Source organism: Rhinolophus sinicus, chromosome 12 (genome assembly GCF_057876585.1).
Source record: "Rhinolophus sinicus isolate RSI-liver-muscle chromosome 12, RSI-T2T, whole genome shotgun sequence".
Lineage (NCBI taxonomy): Eukaryota > Metazoa > Chordata > Mammalia > Chiroptera > Rhinolophidae > Rhinolophus > Rhinolophus sinicus.
The window spans coordinates 6685545-6712521 of NC_142512.1; the positions used below are offsets into that span (position 1 = coordinate 6685545).

The window sequence follows — 26977 nt, forward strand, 5'->3', positions numbered from 1 at the left end:
CCCCGGGCGTGCGAGCCTGGAGGGTCAGAAGCGGGTGGAGGACGCGCGGTCGGGGCGCTCGGGCCGTGCCCGGCGGGGCCCACGCGGCTGCCCGCTCTCGGCGCAGCCCGGGTAGGCGACGCCACCGGCCATGCCGCTGGAGGCGCAGGACGCGCTGTACGTGGCGCTGGAGCTGGCCATCGCCACGCTGTCAGTGGCGGGCAATTTGCTGGTGTGCGCCGCCGTGGGCACCTCGAGCACGCTGCAGACGCCCACCAACTACTTCCTGGTGTCCCTGGCAGCGGCCGATGTGGCCGTGGGGCTGTTTGCCATCCCCTTTGCTATCACCATCAGCCTGGGCTTCTGCACCGACTTCCACAGCTGCCTCTTCCTCGCCTGCTTCGTGCTCGTGCTCACGCAGAGTTCCATCTTCAGCCTCTTGGCCGTGGCCGTCGACAGGTACCTGGCTATCCGCGTCCCGCTCAGGTGAGGCGCGCGGCAGCCCCGAGCCCCGTGGAAGCCCCGCCAAGGACCCGCGCTCCGGGGCCAGGTTCCTGTCCTCAAGCTGAGGCGCGCGGGGCGCTCTGAGCTCCGGTTCCCAGCCTGACAGACGCCGACCGTCCCCAGAGACGCGTATGCCCGGGCTGCCCAGACCCTCTGGGTGACCCGGGCCGGTCCCTGGAGGCCTCTGCTCCCCGGAATGCGCACGCCTCTTTAAGGGCACCTGCATAGGGACAACTCTAGGGGTTCCGGGAAGTGTGGTCGGCGGGCGCACGGCCCGCGGCGGGCGGGTGGAGGTCCGGGAGCGGGAGGCTGGCTGATCGCATCTCTTCCTCTGCGGCGAGAACTGTTTCCTCACACCCCTCGCCTGCGGCCCACTGGCGGCCAGACGCGGCCCTGTGAGTGCGTGCTGGGGGTCGGGCCGCCCGGGGAGGTTCCAGGGCAACTTTGGACGCTGGGACTTCGCCTTGTCAGAGTGGACACTACCCACGACCCAACTTCAGAATGTACCTAGCACAAAATCGGGGCGAGGCCGCCCTGGGCGGGGAGGTGACAGTTAACTTTGGGGAATGCTATGGACATGTGTCCCTGCATGCTTAATGGTGACTCAAATCACCTCCATATACCTTTAAAAAGAGGTAAAATGCTGCTCTTTTCACCAAGAGCCTTAGGGCCTCATGCCGATGTGCAGCCTTGTTTATCCCCGCCTCTCTGTCTGTCCCGGCAGGCTGGGAGAGTGCTATTAGGATTTCAGAAAACTGGAGAACTTACTCATCTTCTCTTGCTCTCACACTGAGAAAATGTAGGATTCAGGACACGGAGCCAGCCAGCAAGGGCAGTGGAGCCCCAGTTGTAGCTGACCAAAGAATCAGAGTTGAATCAGAGTTGAGCGCTTGGGAGCAGGAGTGTCAGGGCAACCTTAGGGCTTAGTGACAGCATTTATGCTCTGCTTTGATGCCTGGGCCCCTTTGGCATTTCTGGCCCTGGAGCTTGGGATATCTTTGGGTTTGGGGCTGCGACAGGAAATGGAGTCGCAGGAGTAGGCGGGAAGGAAAGGAATTAATTTGTCGAGTGCCAACTATGTGAAGTTTATATTAAATTTATATCCTTTAATCCTTGCAGTAATTCCAGAGCATAGGTACTATTACCTGCATTTTATAGATGAAGGGATGGTGGCTCAGGGAGATTAGACTCTTTCTCAGGATGGGGCATCTGGAATGAGTGTCGGAGCCAGGACTTGAACTCAGAGCTGGCATCGTATTCCCACTGTGCCATCAGGCTGTCTTGCAGGGGCTGTGTGTGGCATCAGTGTTTGGGATGTGGGCAGAAAGCATACTGCCGTTTCTAGAAGTGGATCCTGCCTGCAGTAATTTGGTAGTTGGAAGGGAAATGTGTCTGAGGGAATTGACTGTGAGAAAGCTCCCAGAATCCTTTTTAGCAGGCAGACATGTTAAGCTTGGTCACTGTGGGTTGTGTTCTCGGTCCCAATCTGAACAGGAACCTCCTGCTCGGCCGGCCTGTGAGCCTGATCTGCGTGTCTGGGCCTTTTCCATGTGCTGCTGCCTTTGGCATCTGACCAGGAGGCCTCATGCATGCCATCAGGTGTGAGAGCCCAGGGATTTCCAAGGTTTAGGGCAGCATGGCACACTCTTCTCTCTCGTGGTCCCTTTCCTACCTCTTGGTCCTCATGTGGCTTACTCGATGGTCTTTGGACTGTTTGCATCCAGCAGGCAATCACAAGTCCCCACTCTGAGTTGCCCATATCACAGACACCCCTTGGGCTTGCCCCTGGCAGTGGTCCAAAGAGATCCCAGCTCAGTGGAAGTTACTGGAAGAATCCCTTGTGCCCCGTAGAGCAGGAAGTTCAATAAAAGTTTAAATCTGTTAGTTCTTGTCCTGGTTTGTGCTGGGTGGAGTCTTGAAAGAAATGGGTGTGGGTGTGTTAAGGAGAAAGAAATGTGAATCACAGGCCTCTGACTTCTCCTTTGCATCTGCTAAGGGCAGGAGAGGAGAGGTAGAGGTAGGGAGGGCAGAGTGCTCAGTGGAGAGTCACCATGAAGTTTGTCCCATCCCTGCCCTCCTGGCCTACCCACGTGAGTTTAGAGGTCTGGAAGAGATGTGTGCAAGCAGCTCCAGCTCCCTGTCCCAGGAAGGTATGGGCCTCTGATCTGTCCCCACCCTCATGGTTTGGCGAGATGTATTGGTTCAGGTCTCCTGAGCCCTCCTGGCGGCTGGTGCCTGTGAACAGGCTAAAACGCAGATTACAGGTCCTGCGGGACCCTACTGAATTAGAATCTCTGGGGTGGGGTGTGTGTGTGATTCCAGTATCAGTACTTTAAGTGGGGACTTCTTGTCCCACCAGAGCCTGGGAAGCTTCCTGGAGTCAGGAAGACTTGAGTCCCCTCTTCACTGCATTGACATGGGCCAGCAGCCAGCTCTGACTTGGCTCTGAAGCCTCCCTTGGGGTCATGGAACGCTGGGTGGGAGTAGAGTTGGAAGTGCCCTGTTTGGGAGGAGGTGTCTCCCCTACAGAGGCAGAGAGTGATGAAGACGAGGTCCAGGGAGTGGGGGCAAATACGGTCCTTGGACTTGCCCTAGGTTCCAGCCAGTTCACTGGTGCGGTAGGTTTGGAAGGAATTTGTGCCCCAAGGCTGTGTGTGCGAGGCCTGTGTTGTCAGCTGTGAGCACAGCTCAAGGCCACGGAGACCACAGCCCCCATCTGCCACTCAGTTGCCAAGGCAGTTACTAACCTGGGGAAGATTACAGTGCAGGAGGAAAGGGGAGCCCCGAGAAGATTCTAGGCACAAAAATGACAACTTTGGCCAGAATTGAAAAGGAGTAGGGTCAGGCCAGCCCAGTGGCCCAGGTGATTGGAGCGCTGTGCTCCTAAAACCGCCAAGGTTGCCAGTTTGATTTCCACATGGGCCAGTGAGCTGTGCCCTCTACAGCTAAGATTGTGAACAACGGCTCTCCCTGGAGCTGGGCTGCCGTGAGCTGCTGGAGGTCGGTGTGGGCTGCCCTGGGCCAGGAGCGGCCAGTGGCCAGTGTGAGTGGCCGGCAGCTGGCGAGAGCTGCCGTGAGCTGCTGTGAGCGGCCGACCAGCGACCGACTGCCATGGGGGGGTAGCACAAAGCTCATAATACCAGCATGGGCCCGGGAGCCGTGTCCTACACAACTAGACTGAGAAGCAACAGCTTGAACTGCAGCTGGGGGGCGGGGGTAGGGGGGATGAGGAAGAAAGCGGAAAAAAAGGAAAGGAGTAATGTCTGCTCTCACATCAGGCCTTCTGAGTGAGGGGTGTCTATAAACAGAAGAACGTCTGCTTCCTCTAGTTCAAGTCCACATAGTGCCTGATGTTCCTGGCAGAGGGTCCAGTCTCAGTGGTGCCACTGGGAGTGGGCAGGATGGAGAGGGGGAGGTGCACACAGGAGAGCCAGGCATGTACTGCTGTCGGAGCTGGGGGCTGTGTGCCCGTGGTCGGCCGTGTCTGCTCAGGCTGCTCCCGGGCTGTCACTTCCAACAGGAGCACGTCCTCCTCCCTAATCTAATCCTGGTCCCCTTCTTGCCACTGACCCAGCTGAGATGGGATGGGGAGGGGCCTTCCCTACCTGCTCTGGACTGTTTCCTCCATTGCAGTGTTGAGTCTCAGCTGTTTTCCCAGTGGGCTGAGGATGGTGTTTTCCAGGGAGTGTTTGGTTGGCTGCATCCATCAAGAGAGTAGAAGGGGCGTGTTTGTCTTACCTGTCCATGGACCCTGAGCCTGTCACCCTCCCTTCCCCTTTGTTGCTTTTTCTTGCAGCCTCACATGTCGGGTCTGTGAATAGGTGTTGAAGACTTCTTAGCAAGACTTGAAGTAAACATGTGACCTCCACTTAGCTCCCTAGCTGACTGAACTGTAGGGTGGGAGTTGGCAGGGCATTCTGAGTGTTTTTTCAAGTTTTTTTATTTTATTTTTTATTTTTTTATTGAGCAACATTTCGCATATGATAAAATTCACCTTTAATGTTGTTTTGAAATAAAGCTAGGAAGGTAAATTTTGAACTCTGGGTCCTACCCCTCCAGCTTTTTCAAGGACCTTTCTCTTTGGGTTCTCCCTTCTTCACATGAGTATTTATCTTTCTTTCCAGATCATTCCTATTGTCGTGGGTTGAATGGTGCCCCCTCCCCCCCAAAAAAAAAGATAGCGGTATTCTAATCCCCAGAACCTGTGAATATCACCTTACATGGGAAAGGCATGACTACTTCCTTATATGGATCTTGGGAGGAGGAGCTTATGCTGGATTAACTGGTGGCCCCTAAATGCAGTCACATCCTTACAAAGTAGACTTGCAGGATAGAAGGAGGACGTGGTGTGACGATGGAGGCAGAGATACAGAGACGAGTGCTGCAGCCACAGCCAAAGATGCTGGGCAGCTGCCAGAAGCAAGGACTGGATTCGTTCCTCGAGCCTCTGGTGGGCCTGCCAATACCTTGATTGCAGGCTGCTGGCCTCCAGGACTGGGAGAGAATATTTTAAGCCACCAAGTTTGTGGCACTTTGTTATCGTAGCCCCAGGAAATCACCATTAATACATGAAAATGCTTAAGTCAACTCTCCATGGACCGCACACCCTCTCCACTTACTGGCTCAACCTTTGTTTCCCGTCACAGTAAGCTTTTCTAATGAGTCATCCAGTTTCACTGCCTCCACTTCCATTGTCACGATGGTGTCATTGAATTGCTCCTGTTAGGTCACCACTGCAATGTTCCGTTTTTGGTAGAATCTAATGGTTACTTCTTGGATGTCATTGCACGTGTCCTCTTAGCAGCTCTCAGCCAGCTCCTGCGGGGCCACCATGGGCCCCCCACCTCATCTCCCCCTTCTCCACACAGCTGCCTGAGAGACTCATTTGTAGCATGTCAGGTCACGTCATTCCCCTGAGTAAAGCTGTGCAGTGGTACCTAGAGTAAAATCTGAATGTTCCACCCTGGCCTCAAGGCCCTGTGTGATCTGGCTCCTGTCCATCCATCTTGCGCCCCTCCCTACCTTACTCACTAAAGCACAGCCATGCTGGTTCAAGTTCTTTCCCCAGCCACAGTCTCTGTACTGCCTTTCCTCACTTCCCCCCATCTGAACAGGCTTCTCTCAGCCACCACATTTATTTACTACTGACTCGATCGTTATTAAATTATGTCTTTACTAGGTTATGGTCTCTGGCTGCCTGGAGCATGAACTCCTGAGGAGAGAGGCTTGGTCTTATGTAACCAGGACCCAATTCTCGCCATGATGCCAGGCATGGGGTAGGCACCCACATTTTGGATGAATACATGAGTGACTAGGTGAAGAGTGTGTGTTACGGAGGGAAACTGGGACAGTGTAGGGGGACTGAGCAAAAAATCATGTGGGGAGGGAGGGTCCAAGATGGCAGATCCCAGTAATGGGCAGAGCTCTCTGGTGGCATGATGTCAGAAGAAAGATCGTCCAATAAGTTTTAGTGATGAAAAGAGGGGAAAGCATCTTCTGAAAGGGTGTCTCACAGGTCTGAGGAGAACGGGCAGAGGTGCTCAGCTAGCCGGCAGGTGCGATGGGCAAGGGCCGGCCCGAGGACTTGCTGCAGCGCTCGCTTGGCGAGGCCCCCTACTCCTGCTCCTGACTCTCAGCGCTCAAACGGTCCTGGGGCCACCCTGTTACCTGCATAAGGGAACACGGCTCTCAGGATGGGGAAAAAGTCACCTGGGATTCAGGAGGAGGGACATGGGTGCCACTGTGCTGTTATTTACCCTCTGTTGTTAGCATACACTCCTCTCAATCCCACCTCCCTGCCCGGGCAGTGACTAAAGCAGCCGCAGGCGCTGCCGTTGGCTGTGGCTGAGTCCGTCTGTAAGTGCTAATGGGAGCCTCCAGCCCGGCTGGGCCTTGTTCCTGGGCAGTTTAGTTCCCTGCTGGCACATAGGTGCCCAGGCAGAGGCTGAGGTCTGGTCTTGTCAGTAAGGCCCTCAAGTACTGTCTCAGAACTTGGGTAATCCAATTCGGAGGATTCCTGGAAGTCCTGTGCCCTCATTGGGGGTTGAGTCCAACCAGCTGGACAGTTATCGAGGAGCACCTGGGAGTCGCAGGGCAGAGAGGAGATGAAAGTGGAGCCTGTGAGCACTCCGGATTGTGAACGGGAGTGCAGGGCTCCTCCTGAAGGATGGTGGCAGAAGGGTCTGCCTGCCACCTTGGCCTGCCTGGAGACTGTGGCCTGGAGCTGCCCCCCGCGGGCAGTAGGAGCCCCAAGTGACCAGGAGCTCCGCTGCAGATCAGGCCGCACTGCCCCAGAGCAGCACTGGCCGGGAAGCAGCGCCTGGCCTCCGTCTCGGGAGCGTTTCCACAGCATTCTGAAAAGCACAGGTGGTTGCCTTTGGTCATCTGGAGAACAAGCATGTGTAAAGGGACAAAAGTTAACATTTACACGGCAGGTGACCTGCGCTCCTTTCACTGTAATGGCGGGCACGTGTCTCCCATCGGGTCCGGCACTGGCAGGGCCAGTTACTCTGTGGCACCCAGGCTCCATAGCTCACTGTTTTGATCTGTCAGCTTGTCATCACAGCTTCAGAGACACATATGAGGAATTACGTCCTCGGCTACTGTGACATTAGAATTTTTAATATTGCAAACAGCAGCCACTCTTTTGGAGCCTTTTCTGTGTGCCAGGAACCTTACTCATTTAACCTTTACAACCTTATGGGGGCAGACACCTTCCCTCCTATTTCATAGGTAAGGAAACTGAGGCTCAGAGTGATGATTAGCCCATGGTCACACAGAAGCCAGTCCTGGGTGGTCCTGTCTTCCCCGGAGCCTGAACCAGCGTGTGCACAGCTGAGGGGGAAGTCTCCAAACACCGTGCTCATCCAGAAACATATCCTTAATGAGTGGCCTTTCTAGGAGTGAGGAGTGAGGCCAGCACACTGTGATTGGGACACTTTAAATATTATAAGGAACAGAGACTATAAATAGTAATATAGCTGAGTGAGGAAGAAGAAAGTTATACTTTGGCCAGTGTGCATGAAATGTCACAGGATTTGACCAACAGCTGCAAGGACCTGTGGAGGATGTCTTTCTACCTCATCTTTCCTGAGATGGGGAAACTGAGGCCCAGGCTTTCCTAATGCTTCAGCTTTATTACTGACCTTGGACACTGGGCTTCTGACATAGTTATTCTTCCCTCAGCATTAACAGGTTGTGCTCCTGACCCCGGAGGCTAGCAGGCTGGAAGCACCGCCACTGGCAGCAGGAACTTAATGGCAGGTAGCAGCTGTACCTTTCTGACAGAACTGAAGTTGAGAACAGACCATCACCAGCTCCAGGATGGCTTTCTCACTCAGTCTGGGCTGCGGGGGAGGAGGGAGTGCTTTTTCTAGAGGGTTTTCTAGAGGATTGTGGGGGATAAATGGGAGGAAAGAGCATTCTGCGTTGAGGCGGAGGCTGTGAGCAGGAGCAAAGCTGGCCGGCCAGTCTGGGCATCAGTCTGGGGTGTGGGTGGGTGTTTCAGAGCAGGCAGATCAAGGAGGGCCCGGACTTGCAAGGGGGTTTGGTGTTGTCCTCAAGGTACTGGTAAGTCCATGAAGGAGGTGTTTTATTTGTTTGTTTTGTTTAAACTTAGAAATCGAGTGTGCCCAGAGGTAAATATACACAAGTACAGAAGGGCACAAAAGGGAAGGCGAAAGTGTCCCCTCCCTTGCCTCTCATGAGCCCCGCTGCAGGCCAGGCCTCCTAGACTGTTTCTGATGGCATTTCTTCTGAGGGTCACTTCACTCTCCGTGGCAACACCTGGGCTTGTGCTGCCATCTTTAAACAGAATCTGTTGACTCGCTACCACGTAACAGGGGGATTGTGGCTCACGTAGCCTTCATCCCAATGCCGCTCTTGCCAATTTTTGTTATACAGTATCTTTATTTTTTTCTGGGGATCATATTTCAGCCTCTATTTTTAATTCCACCAATTATAGGCAGTATTTGTTAACTGTTAAAGAAAAATGAGGAAAAGTATACTACTACCGTGCCATTGACATTTCTCTGCCTCCTCCTATTAACTGTACCATTACTCTTAGCACACTACCTACCTAACAGTTTTTACTTTCAGAAAGGTAATTCACGCTGTTGTAAAGAAATTGAAATCATATAGAAAGGTAAACTGTGAAAGTAGCCACCAATCTCTGATCTCTGGTTTTCCAATTTACCCATTAAAGGCAACTACTGTTTCTTGTGGTTATTTTTTTCCTACACAAATTATGAAATGAACACATTTATATTATACCATTACTTTTATACTGTCAAGATTAATACCATTTGCATTTTATTCTGTAACTATAGGAAAGTTCGCTGAACTTTGTAGAGTTTCTGAAAATTGCAAACTGATTGACTGCATTTATTAGGTTGGTGCAAAAGTAATTGAGGTTTAAAAGGTTAAAAATAACTGCAGAAACTGCAATTACTTTTGCACCAACCTGATATGATGCTTTACTGGTATATTTCTTGTTCACCCCAGAACAGAGCAGTATGATTGGAGTAGGAAATGCACTCCTGTCACTAAACTCATGCTTCTCACGAAGACAGGTCTCATCATCAGGTCGGGTGGATTCCATTTCTAGGTGCTTTCCGTTGCTCAGAAGTACACCACGCTTTCGTCTGCTGCACGTTTTGGATTCATCAGGAAATTAGAAGCAAGTTAAAGGAAGAACATGGCTTCCCACATCCTTATGATGACGCCGCTTCTCCGTCACCCTCGTTTCTCACTGTCCTAGCTGCCTTCTGAGCGTGGTGCCCAGCTGTCAGGTGTGATTTCTTCGTACTCTTGGAGTTGTTCGAGCATTTCTTTTCTCTTTTTCTTTTTATAAATTTTATGGGGGAATATTGGGAAACAGTGTGTCTCTCCAGGGCCCATCAGCTCCAAGTCGTTGTCCTTCAATCTAGTTGTGGAGGGTGCAGCTCAGCTCCAAGTCCAGTTTCCGTTTTTCAGTCTTTAGTTGCAGGGGGCGCAGCCCACCATCCCATGCGGGAATTGAACTGGCAACCCTGTTGTTCAGAGCTCGTGCTCTAACCAACTGAGCCATCCTGCTGCCCCAGGTTCGACCATTTCTTGCATTCGGTGTTCTGTTGCCCCTTTCTGGGACTCCATATTTGTTTGTTTGTATACACATCCTTACGTAACCTTTTCAGGACATGGGAGATAAACTTCCTGGGTTCTTCACATGCCAAAAATGTTTTTATTTCTCACATGTAATTGGTAATTTGACTGGATATGATTCAGAAGTTTAAAGGCGTTGCTTTAATACCCGTTGTTGCTCAAAAAGTCTGATGTGCATAAGGTTCTTATTCGTGACTTGCATTTCTTCTCTGGAAGACTTTGGGATCATTTGCTTTGGCTTGGTGGTCTGAAATTTCATGCAACCGAATCTACATGTTGACTTTCAGCTTTTCTCCTTCACTGAGGATGGCACTTTTAGGTGAACTTTTCCAATCTGAAGACAAGTCTGTCTTCAGCTCTGAAATTTTAAAAAAGAGTATTTTCTTGATTATTTCCTTATCTCCATTTTCTCTATTCTTTCCTTCTAGGATTCTTAATAGATAGATGGATACTTTCCCTCCTTGACTGATCTTCCTTGTCTCCTAAATGTTCTCTTATATATAAATATCTGATACTTTAGCTTTTCATTCTCCTCTGGAAGAGTTCCTTGACTTCCCCCCCTTGGTTCTTCTATTTTTTTATTTTTTATTTTTTTTTAATTTAGCAATCCTATTTTTACTTTTGTTTTAAGGTTAAATGTTTTAAAATTTTGAAAAGCCTTTTTTGGATTCACAAGGTTCAGGTTCCTTCACGTGACAGAGTGTGTATAATCAACACGCTTCCTCCCACCCCATCCTCCATCACTGGGCCTCAAGCTTCAGCTTTGGGCACGAGTGGAGCTGGGAATAAGCTCCCAGCTCTGTGGTAAATGGGGGACAATGACTGGGTAGGTGAGGCAACCCACAAACTCGTCCAAGCCAGTCTCTCCCTTGATTTCCTTTCCTCTTCTAACTCCCATTCTGGAACCTGCTGTCCGGTAGGCTGCAGCCTCCCTTTCCTGCCACCCATTTCTGATCTAGGGTTTCATGCCCCATCGTGAAGATCCTATCTGCCTTCTGGTTTCTAGAAACTCATCAATATCTCCCGTTTGCTGATGTCACCTTCCACTTCTGTTTTTAGGATGGTTATGAATGTATTTCCTTTTGTGTTTGATGGTCAGGTTTGCATTATAAAAGTCATTCTGGTGAAGAGCAAGGAGGATGGATTGGAGGAGAAAAGATTATGTAGGGTGGCCAGTTGTCATCCAGGTGAGAAGGAAGAAAGCATGACCAGGGTAGAGGCCATGGAGATTGAGGCAGACTCCAGAGACTTTCAAGATGTGTAAAATCTGAACTTCTACACCAGAGAAGGTTGTTATCCAAGGGCAGCCAAGGAATCTGGCACTATTTGGAGCAGAGGGGCCACAGGTAATGCCACATAGCCAACCAAAAGACCAGACAGGAAGGAATCCGGAGAACCAAAGATGGGCCCTGAAACGACAATCAGTGAACAAGGACTAGAGATGTGGTTGGTCAGGGCTAGTTGTGGTGGGGTTTATGGGTGTGAAATCTGCAGTGCCACTCAGTGTGATTGGTGAGTGTGTCTGTGCCAACACCACCGCGTGGTATGCCTGTGGCTGGAAGACGGTATCAGGCAACAGCTGCAAGACAACTTGCTGACTTGGCTGGATGTTGGGCATGAGGGAGAGGGAAGAGTCCAGGGTGACTCCCAGATGTTTGGGCAGTGATACAGTGCAGTCTATATCAGTTGTCCCCAGTTATCCCAATTATGTTCTCTATAGGGTTTTTTTTTTTAATCCATTTTCCAGTAAAAAGTCATACATGCATTTAATTCCTTTAGTTTCCTTTAATCTGGAATAGTTTCTCAGTCTTTTTTTTTTTTTTTTCTCTTTCGAGACAGTAACATTTTTGAGGAGTTCAGGTTATCTGTTTTACAGTAAGTACCATAATTTGGGTTTGGTTGTTTCCTTATGACTAGATTCACGTTAAAACGTTTTTGGTTGTTTAATGTTGGAATGCTATCTATATGGTGTTGTATCCACTGCAGTCCATCACATAAGAAGGCATACAATGTCAGTCTGTCCCATTGCTGGTATGTTAAACCTAATAGCCTGGTTAAGGCTGTCTGCCAGGCTTGTCACTGTGAAGGTGTGTTTTTCCCATTGATGCTTGTTGCCTGAATCAGTTACTACCACGTAAAATGGTAATTTTCTTTTCTCTCATTCCTTTCACCTTTATTAGTTGGTATTCTTCTGTAAAGAAGAGGTTTGTCTTTTCCCTGCTCTTCCTTTAAATTATTGTGTTAATACAAGTATGGACTTAGTTTTATTTTTATTCAATGTGTTATAATCCATTCCTGTAATTCATTTTGATGCCCAAATTTGGCCAATGGGAGCCATTCAAGTTCACTTCTGCTTGAGTGCTCCCATCAATTTTTGGGGCACTTCCTTACTTTCGGGCACAGAAAGGTTTTTCAGACTTACATGTTTTCCAGCTTTGGAATCAGCCATTTCTCCAAGGAGCCCTGCTTCCTTTCAGTGGAGAGGGGTATTCAGAAACCAGGATTTGGGTGGGTATGCTCATTCCTACTGCAGCATCATTTCTTCTAGGCCCTTGCAATAAACAGAGTGAGGAGATTTTTTTCTTTTTTAATAATGAGTTGGGAGAGCTCTTGCTTATAGTAGAATGCCATCTAATTGACTAGGGATGACTGAGTTAAGCAAATCATCATTTGGCAACTATCATAGTAATAACTGGTTCAGGCAAGTAGCAATAGGTGCTAAAACTAATTGGTGAAAGTTTGATGAAAGGCAAATATTTTCAAAGTCTCACATTATCTATCACAAGGTATCTACTAATTAAAAAGGGAAAAAATAGTGACTGTGGAGAAACCTGGCAGACACCACGATAACCAAGTGATCAAAGTTAGCATCACCAGCAGTGGGACATACCGGTACTATTGCCTCCTATGTCTTCTTCTGTTTGTGTATATGGAAGCCTATGCTTTTGACGATTAATGTTATATCTGAAGCAGTGGGTTTTAACCCCCGTCATAGAAGGGTAACTTTTGGGGGTGAGGACAAAGTGTCTTTTTCTTCTCTGGTTTGGTTTCAGGCAGTGGCCCTTTCTCTCGGGGCTTTTAGTTCATGTGACGGAGATCAGAATCTGTAGTGCAGCCACCTTGGGCTGTCTCTGAGTCCCACATGCAACATGAAACCAAAATACGAGATTCACCAAGAAACAGCCTCAGAGGTGAACTCTGGGAGGCCTAGTCCTGGCCCTCGCCCTCAACCTCACTAGGCTGAATCATTATCAGGTCACTCGGGCCGCCTCCTCGTGCCACAGTAAGCTGGCGGGGAGTGCTGCCAATTTTCCTTTCTGCTACCTGCATTCCTCATTGTTCTTGGGTGACTGAGGACAAATGGTATCTCTTCCAATCACCTTTCCATGTGGCAGTGGACTCAGCTCAGACCCCAGCTAGGTCTACCACTGGGATTCAGACATATCTGAACTTGTTGGAGTAGACAGAGAACCTCTAGGAGCCAGAGTAGCCGAGGATCCTAGCCTCCTCAGAAGAACTTATGCTAAAGGTGAATACAGCGGGTAGGCAGGCACTGGCCTGTCCTTAGACTGCCCTGCAGACTAAAGCTACCACCATCTTAGACTGGAGACAAAGCAGATTGCCCTCAATATATTTACCACAAATGAGAGACCTTCCCACTTCCAGACCCGAACTTCATTTATAATAAATAGAACCAAACAGTATCTACTCTGTTTGTGTAAGAATGGTTTTATTTGTATCTTCATTAGGGAAGTCATGTGGGTCTTAAGTTTTCTGTATGGGAAGGTTTTTGGTTACATATTCTATTTCTTTAATAGATACAGTGCTATTCAAATTTTCTATTTCTTCTTCTGTCCATGACAACTTAAAAAAAACAAAAAAACACTTGGTTCCATGAGGAATCTGAAAAATGGGAAGCCACCACTCCGCATAAAACTTTCCCTCCTATACAGACAGCCTCTTGTGAACTATAAGCTGAGGCTCAAGACATGCTCACAGCCCCCATGCCTTCTTTAGTTTGGAGCTACCAAGCGAGTGTCAAACATGTATGTGTGATTAAGAAGCCAGAGTTCTGGTCCCTTCTTATAAATTCAGGCTTTTATTCAGCATTTGCTTGCCAGGCCGTGTTAGGTGTTTTGGATCCAACAGTGAACAAGATAGTCTGTGCCATGAAGGAGAGCACGATTCAGTGGAAGGAGGCAGAAAATGCAGTTATGTGGGAGATTCGTGAAGTGGGAGTACTGTGGAAATCACGGTATCGTGGGAGCAGTGGCGCATTTCAGTACATACTGGTCAGCTTCCAGGTGAATTTCTATAATGTGAACTAGTGCACGTGTGACAGGTACATAGGCAAGGCTGTTGGTCCAGTGCAGACACCTGCTTTGGTTCATCTGTGATTTTGCCCAAAGAATTGGAATAGCGGGAGTAGCATTACCGTCTTCAGCAGGAAAGGAAAAAGCCCTCGGTTTGACTGCTGTGCAGCAGGAGCCCATCTGGGCACCAGGAACAAGGAGAAAAATAACATTGCCTATCCTGGGCCTCCCTCCTCAGAAAGACGCATCCCAGACTGCTGGTCTCGGTCGCAGCTGGCCACACTGCCCACTGCCCCCAACTTAATAACTGTCCCTTGGCTCAGGACTCCTTTCTCATCTACATTGCCTTGGCATTATCAGCCTTGCTCTAATTAAAGTTTAGCCAGGATTTCCATTTGCCTTTTTGGTACGTCTTTAATACTCACTGTGGCAGCCCCTAGCCCTGCCAAAACTGCCTGCCTGAGTGGCCTAAGGTATTTTGTTCGTGCTCTAGTTACAAAATTTTGTAGGTTTTGAATTGTCTGTCCTAGCCCCATTTTCATGTTAAGTCCTGTTATTATTCACAGCAGTTTTAGAGAATATGAGGTTTATATTGCTTTATAGCAGAGATGTTTGTGTTACAGAGGAATGAAACGTGTGAGCTAGACAATATAAAGAAAAAAGTCCCTAAATAAACAATTTTAAGAAGCTGCAACAGAACTCCACATGCATTTACTTAGCAATTTGCATTTATAAAGTACACATTATATCTGTGTTAAAAGCCCCAGCATAGAGGTGGGTTCTGTAGCCACTATTATCCCCATTTTTCTGATGCCAGAGCTTATACTATCCACACCTGGGTGGACTGGCCAGGCTCAATGTCACTGCCCAGGGCAACTACCCTGAGAGCTGGGAACTCTGATTTCTAAGGCTGAGAGGGCAGACTGCACAGCCAGAGAAGCCCCGGCTCTAGGAAGAGGCCAGAGAAGACCCAGCCCCGGGAACAGGCCAGCATTTGTTATGCAGCACTTGGCGGCTCCCTTTTTCATTATGTAACCTGTGTCCACAGTTCCCTTTTGTTCATTTCCCCCATGTGACTGTTCTATCAGTCATCTTAGCTAATGAGCCCCTTATATGGAGAATGGGTGGATCACAGCACAGCTCCGTCACTGCAGTGGGCATAGCCACTTTCCAGACCATGGACTTTCCCAGAACACCCCTTTTGTGTGGGCTGGAACTGTTCATGCTTGTCTGGAATAATAAAGCTGCCTGTTTCCTTTATTCCTTTCTCCACTGCCTTTCATTTACTTCTGCACTTGGAGCAGATGTCTGGCTTCCCTGGCCTGACTGCTGTGCTCAGTGTCCTCCACAGAAGAGCACTAGCTGGCATAGGGCAGATGTAGGAAAGGACACGGCCCCCCCTTTCAGGAATGTGTTGGACACACACACACACACACACACACACACACATACGGGGATGTTCTGAGAGCCAGTGGTACACAGGGAGCAAGGCATGGAGCCCACAAGAAGAGATGGGCATTCAGGGAAAGGACAGAAGCATAGCTGGAAGTGGGAGAGGAGAGCACACGGCAGGTTCCCAGCTCCTGCAGAAGACGCCGGAAACCCCAGGGGCCATCCCTTCCAGCATCCTGCTTACTGCAGGGACGCATGTCTGCTTTCTGCAGCCTCCCTATCACCCACCTGTGCCTGGGCCCAGGCGTGGGTCTCATGGGTACTGACTGTGCTGCCACTATGGAGCTGGAGCTCTGGTGCTCAAAGCACTTCTGTCTTTGGAGCCTGCATTTCTGCTGTGGGTCTGGTTGTGTCCTCCAACAGAATAAAGAAAGTCTTTTTGTTGCCTTTTAAGGACTGCCTACCAAATGGTAGGTAGCACATGCTTCTTCCTTCAAGTCTCCAATTCTCACGTGGCTGGCTCGATGGGGTCTCCCTGAAACCTGCTAGCAGCTTTGGCAAGGTCAGGTGTATATGGAGAAGAAAGTGAAGCAGCTGACCTATGGCTGGGTAGCCAAGCAGACGGGGTAACTGGAACTTGTGAGAAGAGCCGAGGTTCCTGAGCAGGAAAATGACTGCTTTTGGCAAAATCGGAGTCAGATTGGGTTTGTGTCCTGACTGCAATTTAGGGGCAGTGGGTGAGCTTGTTTCCACATCTGCAAACTGGAGACAGCAGCTGTGACCTCGTGAGGCATGGACTGAGTGGGAGGTACGAGCCAGTAGCTTGGTACGTTCCATAGTAGGTGCTCAGGCAGTGGAAGTTCCGTTACCGATGTGTCCTGTCCGGCTGCGGGAGGCAGTCTGCAGGCATATGTCTCCAAAATCGGGCATTTGGTCATGTAATTTAAAGGCTGCTGGAATGGGAAGCTTATCTGCCAGTTAGGAAATTAGGAAGAACTTGTTTTAGATGAAGAAAGGGATGATGAACTTTATTTTTTTACTTAAAGTTTCAAGTACCATTAATATATGAAAAATGAAAATGTAGATGTGGGTTGGATGTTTCAGCTTTAGCCACGTATTTCAGGTCCTCAGAAAATAATTCAATGTATTTCCAATCCCACAATACTCTGTGTCTCCTGGCTGATTGGCCCTGAAGTCCCAACCCCCTTTCCTAAGTACTGTGCTCTCTGGGACATCGAATCCCTACGTTCTCAGCCTCTTCTCTGAAGGTTCCCTCCACATGGCCTTGACCGAGACCTGCCCCTCCCCCACAAGGACACTGCTTCCCTTCTCTCTCCCTGGGCCTCAGGTAGGGACTTGGGCTTGAGATCTTTTTCTTGGTTCTTTCCACTCTCCTTTTCAGAGTGGTACCCCCTTCACTCCTGCAGAAGACTTGAACCTTTGAAGTTCCCATTGTCCAAACACTGCTCTCCTCCCACCCCCACTGCTGCCACCCCGTGATATCAGCATTCTTGCTGACGGCACCAGCCACCAGCTTGAGTTTTGCACCTGGGCACAGTTCTCTCACCTCCTCAGTCTTTCTCTCCTCTTTGCCTTCGTTTCTCATCGTCTAGCCTGCACCTGGCTAGACACCTGGTCAACAGCAAAAGCCACACCACCCTCAAAACCACAAAGGCCAGCCACTGCATTTTGCTCGCAAGCTCCCTTTTCCACTCCTTGAGACTACTCAAGTGTCCTAGTCTTCTCCTTTCCCTCAGGTGATTTTTTCACACTTCTCTAAATAACAGCGATCCAAGGGGATGTTGCCCTCATCTCAGCACACAGCCCCCACCTCCCTGCCTCGGCCGTCATTTCTTCCTTCTGCCACAGCAGAGAAGTGTCCCTCCACACGTGCCCTGGTCTCCACGTCCTCCAACCTCCTTAGATTCTTTTTTTCTTTAGTAATCTTACCTTTTTATTCTGCATCTTCTCTTTCTACTGATCACCAGGATAGTAACAACCACCATTCTCTTGATCTTAATCTGCTTGCCACCCACTCTTCCTTTTAATAGTTTCAGTATTAAATGTTAATACATTGGAGGAAAAAGCCCTAGGAATCGTCCCTCACTCTTCATTGTCCTACATCTGATCCATCTTCGAGACCTGTTGGTTTTACCTCCAAAGTGTGTATCTATTTGCACCATCTCAGCTATCGCCCTGGTTCCAAGGCAAGATATTCTCGTGAATTAACCACCAAAAAGTGTTTCCTAACTGATCTGCTTTTCTTTTTGCTCCCCTAAAATTCAATCTCCATACCGGGAGCTTTAAAAAACATAAATCATACCATTCTGCTGCTTCAACACCTTTAGTACTTCCCATTGCACTTTGAATATCAAAATCCAGATTTCTTCCTATGCTTATGAGCTGGCTCCTGCCTCATCTTCAGTTGTTCACAATTCCATTTGCTTTTTTTTTTTGCTTTTTTTAAAGATTTTTATTGGGGAACAGTGTGTACTTCCAGGACGTTTTCCAAGTTGTTGTCCTTTCAATCTTAGTTGTGGAGGGTGCAGCTCAGCTCCAGGTCAGGTTGCCATTGTTAGTTGTAGGAGGCACAGCCCACCATCCCTTGTGGGAGTTGAGGAGTCGAACCGGCAACCTTGGTGGTTGAGAGCCCACACTGCAACCAACTGAGCCATCCGGGAGCTCAGCTGCAGTTCAGCTCAAGGTGCTGTGTTCAATCTTAGTTGTAGGGGGTGGAGCCCACTATCCCTTGCGGGAGTCAAGCAGTCAACCAGCAACCTTGTGGTTGAGAACCCACTGGCCCATGTGGGAATCGAACCGGCAGCCTTCAGCATTAGGAGCATGGAGCTCCAACCGCCTGAGCCACCGGGCCGGCCCCCTCCATTTGCTTCTTTAGGAAAGTAAAATGCTTTCCTGCTGAAAGCTTTACACATTCTGTCCTTTCTGCTTGGAATGCTCTTCTCTTCACTTTTCAATTTTTTTCACCCCTTCTCAACCTTTAGCTCGGCTTCAGAGACCTTCCCAGATGTGCCGTGTCCCAAGTCTTCCTGCTTTCTCTTATCTGCATCCCATTCATTTTGGTTTGGCCACTCATTCTGATTTGTACTTACACATTTGTGTGTTTACTTGTCTCTCCCATTAGTTTTACAACCCATGAAGGCTATGATTGTTTCTAGTGCCTAGCAGAGTGCATAGTACAAAGGAAGAACTCTGAATGAAATAATGAACCAACAGGGAAGAAGAGCTGTGATGGGAACGCAGAGAAGCTTTGACCAGCTGCTTCCCTGATGCAATCAGCTGCTTTTTCTTAGCTAAGACAATTTAGCATAAAGTAGTTTTTCACATGTGCAGAATACAGCAGTTTTGACAAGTTCAGATGTGGGTAGATTCCAGATGTTTTGAATTGTAGTGGGAAGCCACCCCCGTGATCCCTCTGTGTACAATATTGCTTTTTTTAAAAGTCAACTAAAAAAAGCAGCATAACGTTGTGCAAGGAACACAGGCCTGCGAATCCTGACTTAGTTTTGGTCGTTGGTTCTTATGTTGCCTTTGTTACTCAGGCTTTGTATCTTGTTTCCTTATTTGTAAAATAAGAGAGGTTGGACTACAAGAGATAGAAGTTCCTTCCAGTTTGTATGAGTATGCTTTTGGCTGCAGGTAAGAGTGGCTTAAGCAATCAAGACATTTAATTATCTCTTGAACTAGAATACGGAGCTACGATGGCTGTAGGGTTGGTGCATTGGTTCAGAGATGTCATCAAGGACCTGGGCTCTTTGCCATTCACTTTGTCTTCAGGCTTGTCCCTCTTTCACAGAATGGCTGCTGCAGCCCTAGGCCTAACAGCCTCTCACAAGAGCATCCAAAGCAGAAAGGGATGGTCATGGGGAATAGCTCTCCTTATGGGTCCCTCTCCTTTTATCAAGAAGGAAGCTTTCCTGGGAGCACCCTCACAGACTTCCTTTTATTTCTCCCACTGCCAGAACCACCTAGTTGTGCAGGGTGTCGGGTGTCACGCGGGGTCTCAGCTCCCGCTCCCCACATTAAGAACGCAGGACATGGTGAGGCCAAAAAGGAACACCCATGGAGCCATAGATAGGGGAATCATACCACTATAGTCTCACTGGCGGCTGGCAACCCGCCATGCTAACTGCAATCCGCGCTTGCTAGCTCAACCACCATCTTCTTGCTAGCTCCCCATTTTCTGCTAGCGTAGCCATGGCAGTTATATTAGTGGCCAATGGCTCACTGGTTACAGCTGACGGCCAACTAGCCACAGCTGATGGCCATGCAATCACAGTTGATGGCCATTTACTACCTGAGCCGGCGCCTTTCCATGGGAGGGCAAAAGCCTGGAAACTGCACTCCTGGCTCTGTCTCCACACACTTCATGTATCTACCACTGATCATTACTGATGAGAATTTGCTTACCCCAAATATAATTCACCCCGCAGGGCTGGCCTATATTCAGCTGTACTCAATTCAACACAGCTGAGTCCTGTGAACAACAAAGGACTAAGGCAGGGCTGTTCAGTAGGTTGCCTCATGGATCTAAAGTCCTGTAATTCTAAGTGCTTGACCTTGAGGAGGCTGCCTTCTTATCCTGCAGGGACTAATTGCATTCCTCACGTCTCTGGTGAGGCAATGGCTAGGAATAACATTTTTAAAGGAATGGCTTCACTTTCCTGAATGAGATGGGGAAGCAGAAAGGGTTTGAAAATAGGTGGATTAATTGGCCAAGAAAATTCAGTGAGCAGCTAAGCCCAGCAGGTCTTCTGAAGTAAAGGTCCCACAACCACGCTGCCCACTGCTGAGTGATGCCCTCATTGGGAGCACAAAAGGTTAGGGATCGTTTCCAATGATGAGGCAAGAATCTCAGTTAACTTCCTCCGCAAACTGTATGAGTTCTCCTGCCTGCCCAGGCCACAGCATCAGGTACTCCTGGTAAGTGGAATCCTGTTTGATAATAAATCAGGTAACAAATGAGGACTATATTCACAATGGCCGTATTATTAAGAATCTACTATGTGCCAGCACTGTACTAGGTCCTAGTCCTTAAGAGGTTGACATTCTAGTTGAGCGGAAAACAAACATAACAGATAAACATTGTTTTGTGCGATGTTGGGAGCAGCCTGAGCCAGGAGCGACCGATTTGGGATGGCAGGTCTGGGTACGTGGGACTTATGGCTGGAGGGCTCTGGGGGTCGTGCTGAAAAGTATGGCCTTTATCCTGCAGGCAAAGGATGGGGATTTTCCATAGGCAAGTCTAAAGGTAATGTGTATCAGATTATTCCCTTTTCCAGTTCAAGGTAATATTTTATTTCTTATTTAGTACATTATATTTAATACATAGTATGGGCCAGTTATTAATAGCTAAGTTTATAGCTTTGCTATAAACCACATATGAACTAGTTGATAGCAAAATGTCTAAAATGTATATTCCGATTTCTAGTGATTTTAAGATTTGAGCGTTCAAAAATTACTAACAAACTTAATATTTGCTAAGTTATTGCCGTTTTGATCAACTTTGCTGCTAGTAGAGACAGTTAGGGACGTTGCCAGGCCTCTCGGCCCTCCAGAGGTTAGAGGCATTCAGGCACGAAGCTCCCCAGTCCCAGGCAAGCCTCTGTATCTGTGGGAACCCCACCCACCAGGCAGCGCTGCCTGACTCCAGGGGGCTCGTCTTTACTTCCTCAGGCTTTTGTTCAAGTGTCTCAGTATCATTGAAGCCTCCCTTGACTGACCTCTTTAAAACGACCGTGTTTCCCTGAAGATAAGACTGGGTCTTATATTAAGGTGTGCTCTACAAGACGCATTAGGGCTTATGTTCAGGGGATGTCATCCTGAAAAATCATGCTAGGGCTTACTTTCAGGGAAACACAGCAGACCCTGCCAGTTCTGATCTTCCTTACTCTGCCTTTTCTTTGTACTACACATAAAACCTTTTATCATACTGTGTAACTTAGGTTTGTTTTTTATTATTGTGTTTCCCTCTACTAGAATGTCAGTCCCTCTAAAAGCAGGGATCTTTGTATGTTCTGCTCAACCACCTAGAACAGTGCCTTCTAGAAAACCGAGTAGTTAGTATCTGGGTCGTCAGAAAGCACTTTAAGATTTCTCCGCTCGTTCTCATTGATCATGACCTGTCACTAAACAGGTGAGTGAATGAGTCAAGAATGAAAATCTTACTGAGCGTGTTAGAGTGAAGCTCTTTATACCTGACGGCACATCTTTAGTGTTGAGAGTCAAAGTGCCCTGAGGGTGAACCTCAGAGGCTGTTAGGAGTAAAGGCCGTGGAACAGCAGAGGTGGAATTCTGGACCTTGGTGGCAGGATACTGTAAACTGACGGTAACAGATGATGTCCTTTTGAACAGGTATAAGAGTGTGGTCACTGGGACCCGAGCGAGAGGAGTCATTGCTGTCCTCTGGGTCCTTGCCTTTGGCATTGGACTGACCCCGTTCCTGGGATGGAACAGTAAAGACAGTGCCACCAACTGCACAGAGTCCTGGGATGGAACCGCAAATGAAAGCTGCTGCCTGGTGAAGTGTCTTTTTGAGAATGTGGTCCCCATGAGCTACATGGTGTATTTCAATTTCTTTGGGTGTGTCCTGCCCCCACTGCTCATAATGCTAATGATCTACATCAAGATCTTCACGGTGGCCTGCCGGCAGCTTCAGCGCACCGAGCTGATGGACCAGTCGAGGACCACCCTCCAGCGGGAGATCCACGCAGCCAAGTCCCTGGCTATGATCGTTGGGATTTTTGCTCTGTGCTGGCTACCAGTACATGCCATCAACTGTGTCAGCCTTTTCCAGCCAGCTCGGGCTAAGGATAAGCCCAAGTGGGCAATGAACACGGCCATCCTCCTGTCACATGCCAACTCAGTTGTCAATCCCATTGTCTATGCCTACCGGAACCGAGACTTCCGCTGTACTTTTCACAAAATCATCTCCAGGTACGTTCTCTGCCAGACAGATGTCCTCAAGAGTGGGAATGGGCAGGCGAGGGCATAGGCTCGCTCTTGATAGGGGCCTATGACCCAAGCTCTGTTCTCTTCGAGGAGAAGGCAAATTCACAGTATGCCAAGGGACAGGACATGACCGGCTGACTGTCACTATGAAAGACAGCTACACCTCACAAGCATGAGTTGCCTCTTTCGAGCACTTGTCTGGAGTTACCACATATCTAACTGATATGTACATGTTATTAGTAGGTTCCAGAGGTTGACAAATACATATAGTTCTGTCTGGCTGCTCTTACTGCGTGGATGATGCTGATGGTCCGAACAGACTGTAAAAGAGTAACTTTTTTTTGAAGTCTGTCTCTTTCATGGTAGAAAATGATTAAAACTATTTTACTGTGAAATACTGTGAAATATTATAATACAAATATTTTTTAAACTTAAAGGCAATGGAAAAATAAAAGTTGGACACACTAAAATGATATACTTGTTCCTAGGAAGGCGACTAGGAAAATTAAAAGTGTAAGTCTTTAATCAAGAAACTATTAATTTAGGAAAATGATACTCTCATAAGTAGAATATCATCAGATAACAATTTTGATAACATTCTTATCCATATACAGCAAATTACCCTAGAGAAATGGGGTCCCTCCTCTTCCAGATTCCATTTTCCCCTCCTAGAGCTAATAGTGAATTTTCTCTCCCAAGTTCAAGTTTTGCCAACTTGCTGGATCCCAAAGTGAAAATTTTACAAAGTGAAATTATATAATCGTGTATGTATATTAGGCAAAATAAAACTTTTTTTTAAAAAAAAGTTTAAGGTGCTGCATTAGCTTGTCACACACAGCTGCATCTACCTTCTATCCTTTATCCTGAAGACTGCTTAAAAAAGTAAGTTTATACCCAGCCCGTTTCTCAATAGTGTCGATAGATTTTGTCACACCTCAATGTTAACAAAAGGCTCTGCCAACCACAGAACTCTACAATATTGCGGCCTTTTCACACTGCCTTCATGCAGTAGTCCCTCAGGTTTTTGGGACACAGGTTGGGAGTTTCGTAGGCTGTAAAGTCATCTTTTTCATCTGTTTGTTCATTGCTTAAGTTCTTTCTGCAGAATCCCTGCAAGGAGTTGTAGGTTTACAAACCCCTGGAGACAGGGCACTCCTGTCCTTCCAGGGTCCTGTTTTGGCTGTGTACAGCTTTACCTATGAAGTTCTCGTCCTGTGCTGAAGTCTGTCACTTTCATTATGACTGCTCCTCTGCACTCTCTTGGGGTCCAATCAAGTCCCATTTCTCTCCCTTCTAATACTCCTCTTGGTATCTCTTTTGCCTTTTCTCCTTCAGACTGGAAATCCCTAGTAGTATCTTCAGCTTCCTTCAGGACATGATTTTCAGCCCCTTCCTTCATTTGGCTCAAAACACAAGCAGTGCAAAACCAGCACTTCCCTGCTCTAGATATTACCCCTCTAGTAATACGCCTACTTAAGCTCTTTTGGCACCAACGCCACAGATATGTCAAGCTCACCGAAACCAGAACCCCAGCAAGTCTTTTCATGATTGCTGCTGTTTAGCCACATCTCTACTCTGATCTTTATTGTTGCAGAATAATTTTCTAAACCTAAGGTAAAGAACCAACACTTATTCATCTAAACTTCATCTTACTCAGTTTCGTCTACCATTTCAACCTCTTAAAAATTACTAGTACTTCAGTTACTTAATCTAGTTGTGGACATGACTGTTAAGCTTTGAGTCTAAAATGCTTGATTCCATGTAGAAAATTTTTTACCCACGGGGCTTAGAGGCTCATTCAGACTTTTCATAAGGAGACTTGTACAGGGCTTCAAACCGTACACACATCCTGGGTTCCAACTTAAGTGCCTTCTGCAGTCTAGGAGAGGAAAGGGACAGTAACATGAAGGCTCTAGAAGATCAACTTCACTTCTCTTTCATGTGAACCATGATAGGTTAAGTGTACTTCTTTTTTTTTTTTTTTTTTTTTTAAGATTTTATTGGGGAAGGGGAACAGGGCTCCACTGGGGAACAGTGTGTACTTCCAGGACTTTTTTCCAAGTCAAGTTGTCCTTTCAATCTTAGTTGTGGAGGGCGCAGCTCAGCTCCAGGTCCAGTTGCCACTGCTAGTTGCAGGGGGGACAGCCCACCCTTGTGGGAGTCGAACCGGCAACCTTGTGGTTGAGAGGACGCGCTCCAACCAACTGAGCCATTCGGGAGGCAGTTCAGCTCAAGGTGCCGCGTTCAATCCTAGTTGCAGGGGGCGGAGCCCACCATCCCTTGCAGGACTCGAGGAGTTGAACCGACAACCTTGTGGTTGAGAGCCCACTGGCCCATGTGGGAATGGAACCGGCAGCCTTCAGAGTTAGGAGCATGGAGCTCTAACCGCCTGAGCCACCGGGCCGGCCCCTAAATGTACTTCTTGATGGGACTTCTATTTTGATAGATAATGATGCTCAATCTGTACCTTTTATGCTTTTTGTTTCTTCTCCATCAATATTTCAGTCAATTGCTTGTCCGAGACACTTAGATGCTGACAGGTCCTCATAACCTGACTAAGATAAACTGCCAAGAGATGCTTGCACTGGAAGACAAAACACACAGACCATTAGAAATTGGCAGGGCAGGACTACCCAAGACCTCTTACTACTATTACATTTAGTAGGAAAGGAGTGGGGCACACAGATTATGGGCCTTTAACCCACTGCTGAAAAACTGCAGATAAAGATGACACAGATGCATTGTTTCTAGAAGTCAGAGGGGACAAAAAAGTTTTACTTTGTCAGCTGTCTTGGGAACCAGTTTGGATCCAGCTGGCACAGGTTATATAACCAAGACAGGCAACTCATTTTAGTCCTGAATTATATTTTCTTCTTTACCTTCAGAAAGCTGTTAATCGCAACAGGTAACATTCCCTGAGGTACTGTGTTGCTAAGTGCTTCTCATAGATTATCACATTTAAATTTGACAGTTACCCCATGAGAACAGCTCTTATCCCCATTTTAACCATGTGTGCAGAATCTACAGTCTACTCCTTTAACCACTTCCAGGGGATGTGGGTGGCTGGAGTGGGAGGGTAATGTTGGGGTGGCAGAACGCTCACATATAAAGGCCTGTACACACCTCTGGGGAGATGCTCTATGTTGGACCTCATATCACAGAACAGCTTTAGATATTGAAGGGGGCCTGGTCTGTATCATTTTATAAGTGAAATAAACCTACAGCACATCAGCTATGAATGTGGCCTCTTGTACAATGGGATACCCAATTTGCCACCCAGTTCCCAAGATGTTTAATAAAGTTAACAGTGTAAAAGAAATGGGAAGAATGGAATGGACGCTATAATTTTCTTCTTTGGCAAGACTTAAAATATAGCTACCTGCTCTCAGGTGGGTAGTGGTTTCTCCTTTGACACAAGGAGTCTTGTTCCTTGAATGATGATGTGGACTCCTGTGACATTAGCAAAGCATTAATGTGCTCCCCTGCCTCAGGTGAAAGTCAAGCCTGGCTAAGTGCCAGGCTGTCATATAGGCAGTAGGAAGAAACACCTCATGGCTAGAGCTGGGGTTATGCAAAGTTGCCAGCATCCAATTTAGTTCATATTCTTATTGGGCCATCTAATTCCCCAGTGCCAACTTTCAGGATTATCTTGTTGCCCTCCCCAAAGTTTTGTCCATGACCTTTTAAATATAAAATCCGGGTTGATATAGTTTTAAAAAATGACATTGCAACTTTGGAGGGTAAACCCTAAAGAGATGATTAACTGACGTCAAGGACAATAAACTACCGCTTGTTTCAACATGTAGTAAAATACCCATTTTCTACAACTCCTAAACCATGAAATAAGGGCTAATAATTTCTCTCCTAATCCAACTACAGTAGCATGAGTTCCCCGTCCTCACCAGCAGGCTGTCACTTTTCCGTAGCACTGAGAAGGCAAATGCAGGACATGAACAGTAATGACAAGAAGCCAAACATATGTATGTTTTACCAGAACTTCCAAGTACCTAGAAAGAACAGAACAGATGGGATTAGACTTCAAAAGGGGTGCTGGAAAGCCACTTCCTTCCCTTCAATTTATCCGATAACTCAGAGTTGCTCTGCAAATTGCACTGGGAAGAACCGCAGTGATGTTTACACAAAAGTGGAAACTCGGCTTCCCTGTGTGCAGACTCTTCTCTCCTTCTCAGTGCTTTGCCCTTGAGGACTTCACACAATGAAACTGAAGAGTTTCAGGCTAGTTAAACCATCCACACAAACCATTTTGTTCCTCTGCCTAGTGATTTAGCAGCCAACCTCATGGGATGAGTGTACAGAGGTGGTGGGGAAAGTTCTCATTTACACTTTGTTGTGTTTCTTCACCTGGGCATCTAACAGATGTGTGTAAGTTTCTGAAACTTCCACCACACATCTGAAGAAAATATGAAAATAAGTAAGGAGTAAACAGTGGAGCAGAAAGACAGGTTTCAGAAGAAAGTGGGAAAAGGCTTTTGAAAAGAATTTGAAAGCAGGGAGAAGAAAGAAAGAATGCAAAAAGAGTCACTCAGCTGCTCAGGATGGAGGTCTCAGAAGAGGCGAGCCTGGGTCTGCCTATTCATCTAGCAGGACGCAACGAAGACACAGATAAGGGAGAGTTTGGTAAGAGGCCCAGACCAAGAACAAATAGCCTTGTTGGCAAT

At 47.7% G+C, this 26977-nt stretch overlaps 2 protein-coding genes across 3 annotated transcripts in view; one reads left to right on the forward strand and one right to left on the reverse strand.

The window, feature by feature from the left end:
- On the forward strand, nucleotides 1–25617 carry ADORA2B (adenosine A2b receptor). Its single transcript, XM_019757400.3, has 2 exons — nucleotides 1–465; nucleotides 21702–25617. Exons 1-2 carry the CDS (start codon nucleotides 131–133, stop codon nucleotides 22339–22341), a joined length of 975 nt encoding a protein of 324 aa, XP_019612959.1. The 5' UTR covers nucleotides 1–130; the 3' UTR covers nucleotides 22342–25617.
- Nucleotides 22799–26977, reverse strand: part of ZSWIM7 (zinc finger SWIM-type containing 7) — a 13744-nt gene continuing 9565 nt past the window's right edge. For both annotated transcript variants that reach the window (XM_088801900.1, XM_088801899.1), the window contains exons 4-5: nucleotides 26201–26305; nucleotides 22799–24882 (exon numbers count right to left, since the gene is read on the reverse strand). In XM_088801900.1, the coding sequence (XP_088658026.1) occupies nucleotides 24843–24882; nucleotides 26201–26305 (145 nt within the window). In that variant the 3' untranslated portion in view covers nucleotides 22799–24842. The remainder of the gene's footprint in view (nucleotides 24883–26200; nucleotides 26306–26977) is intronic.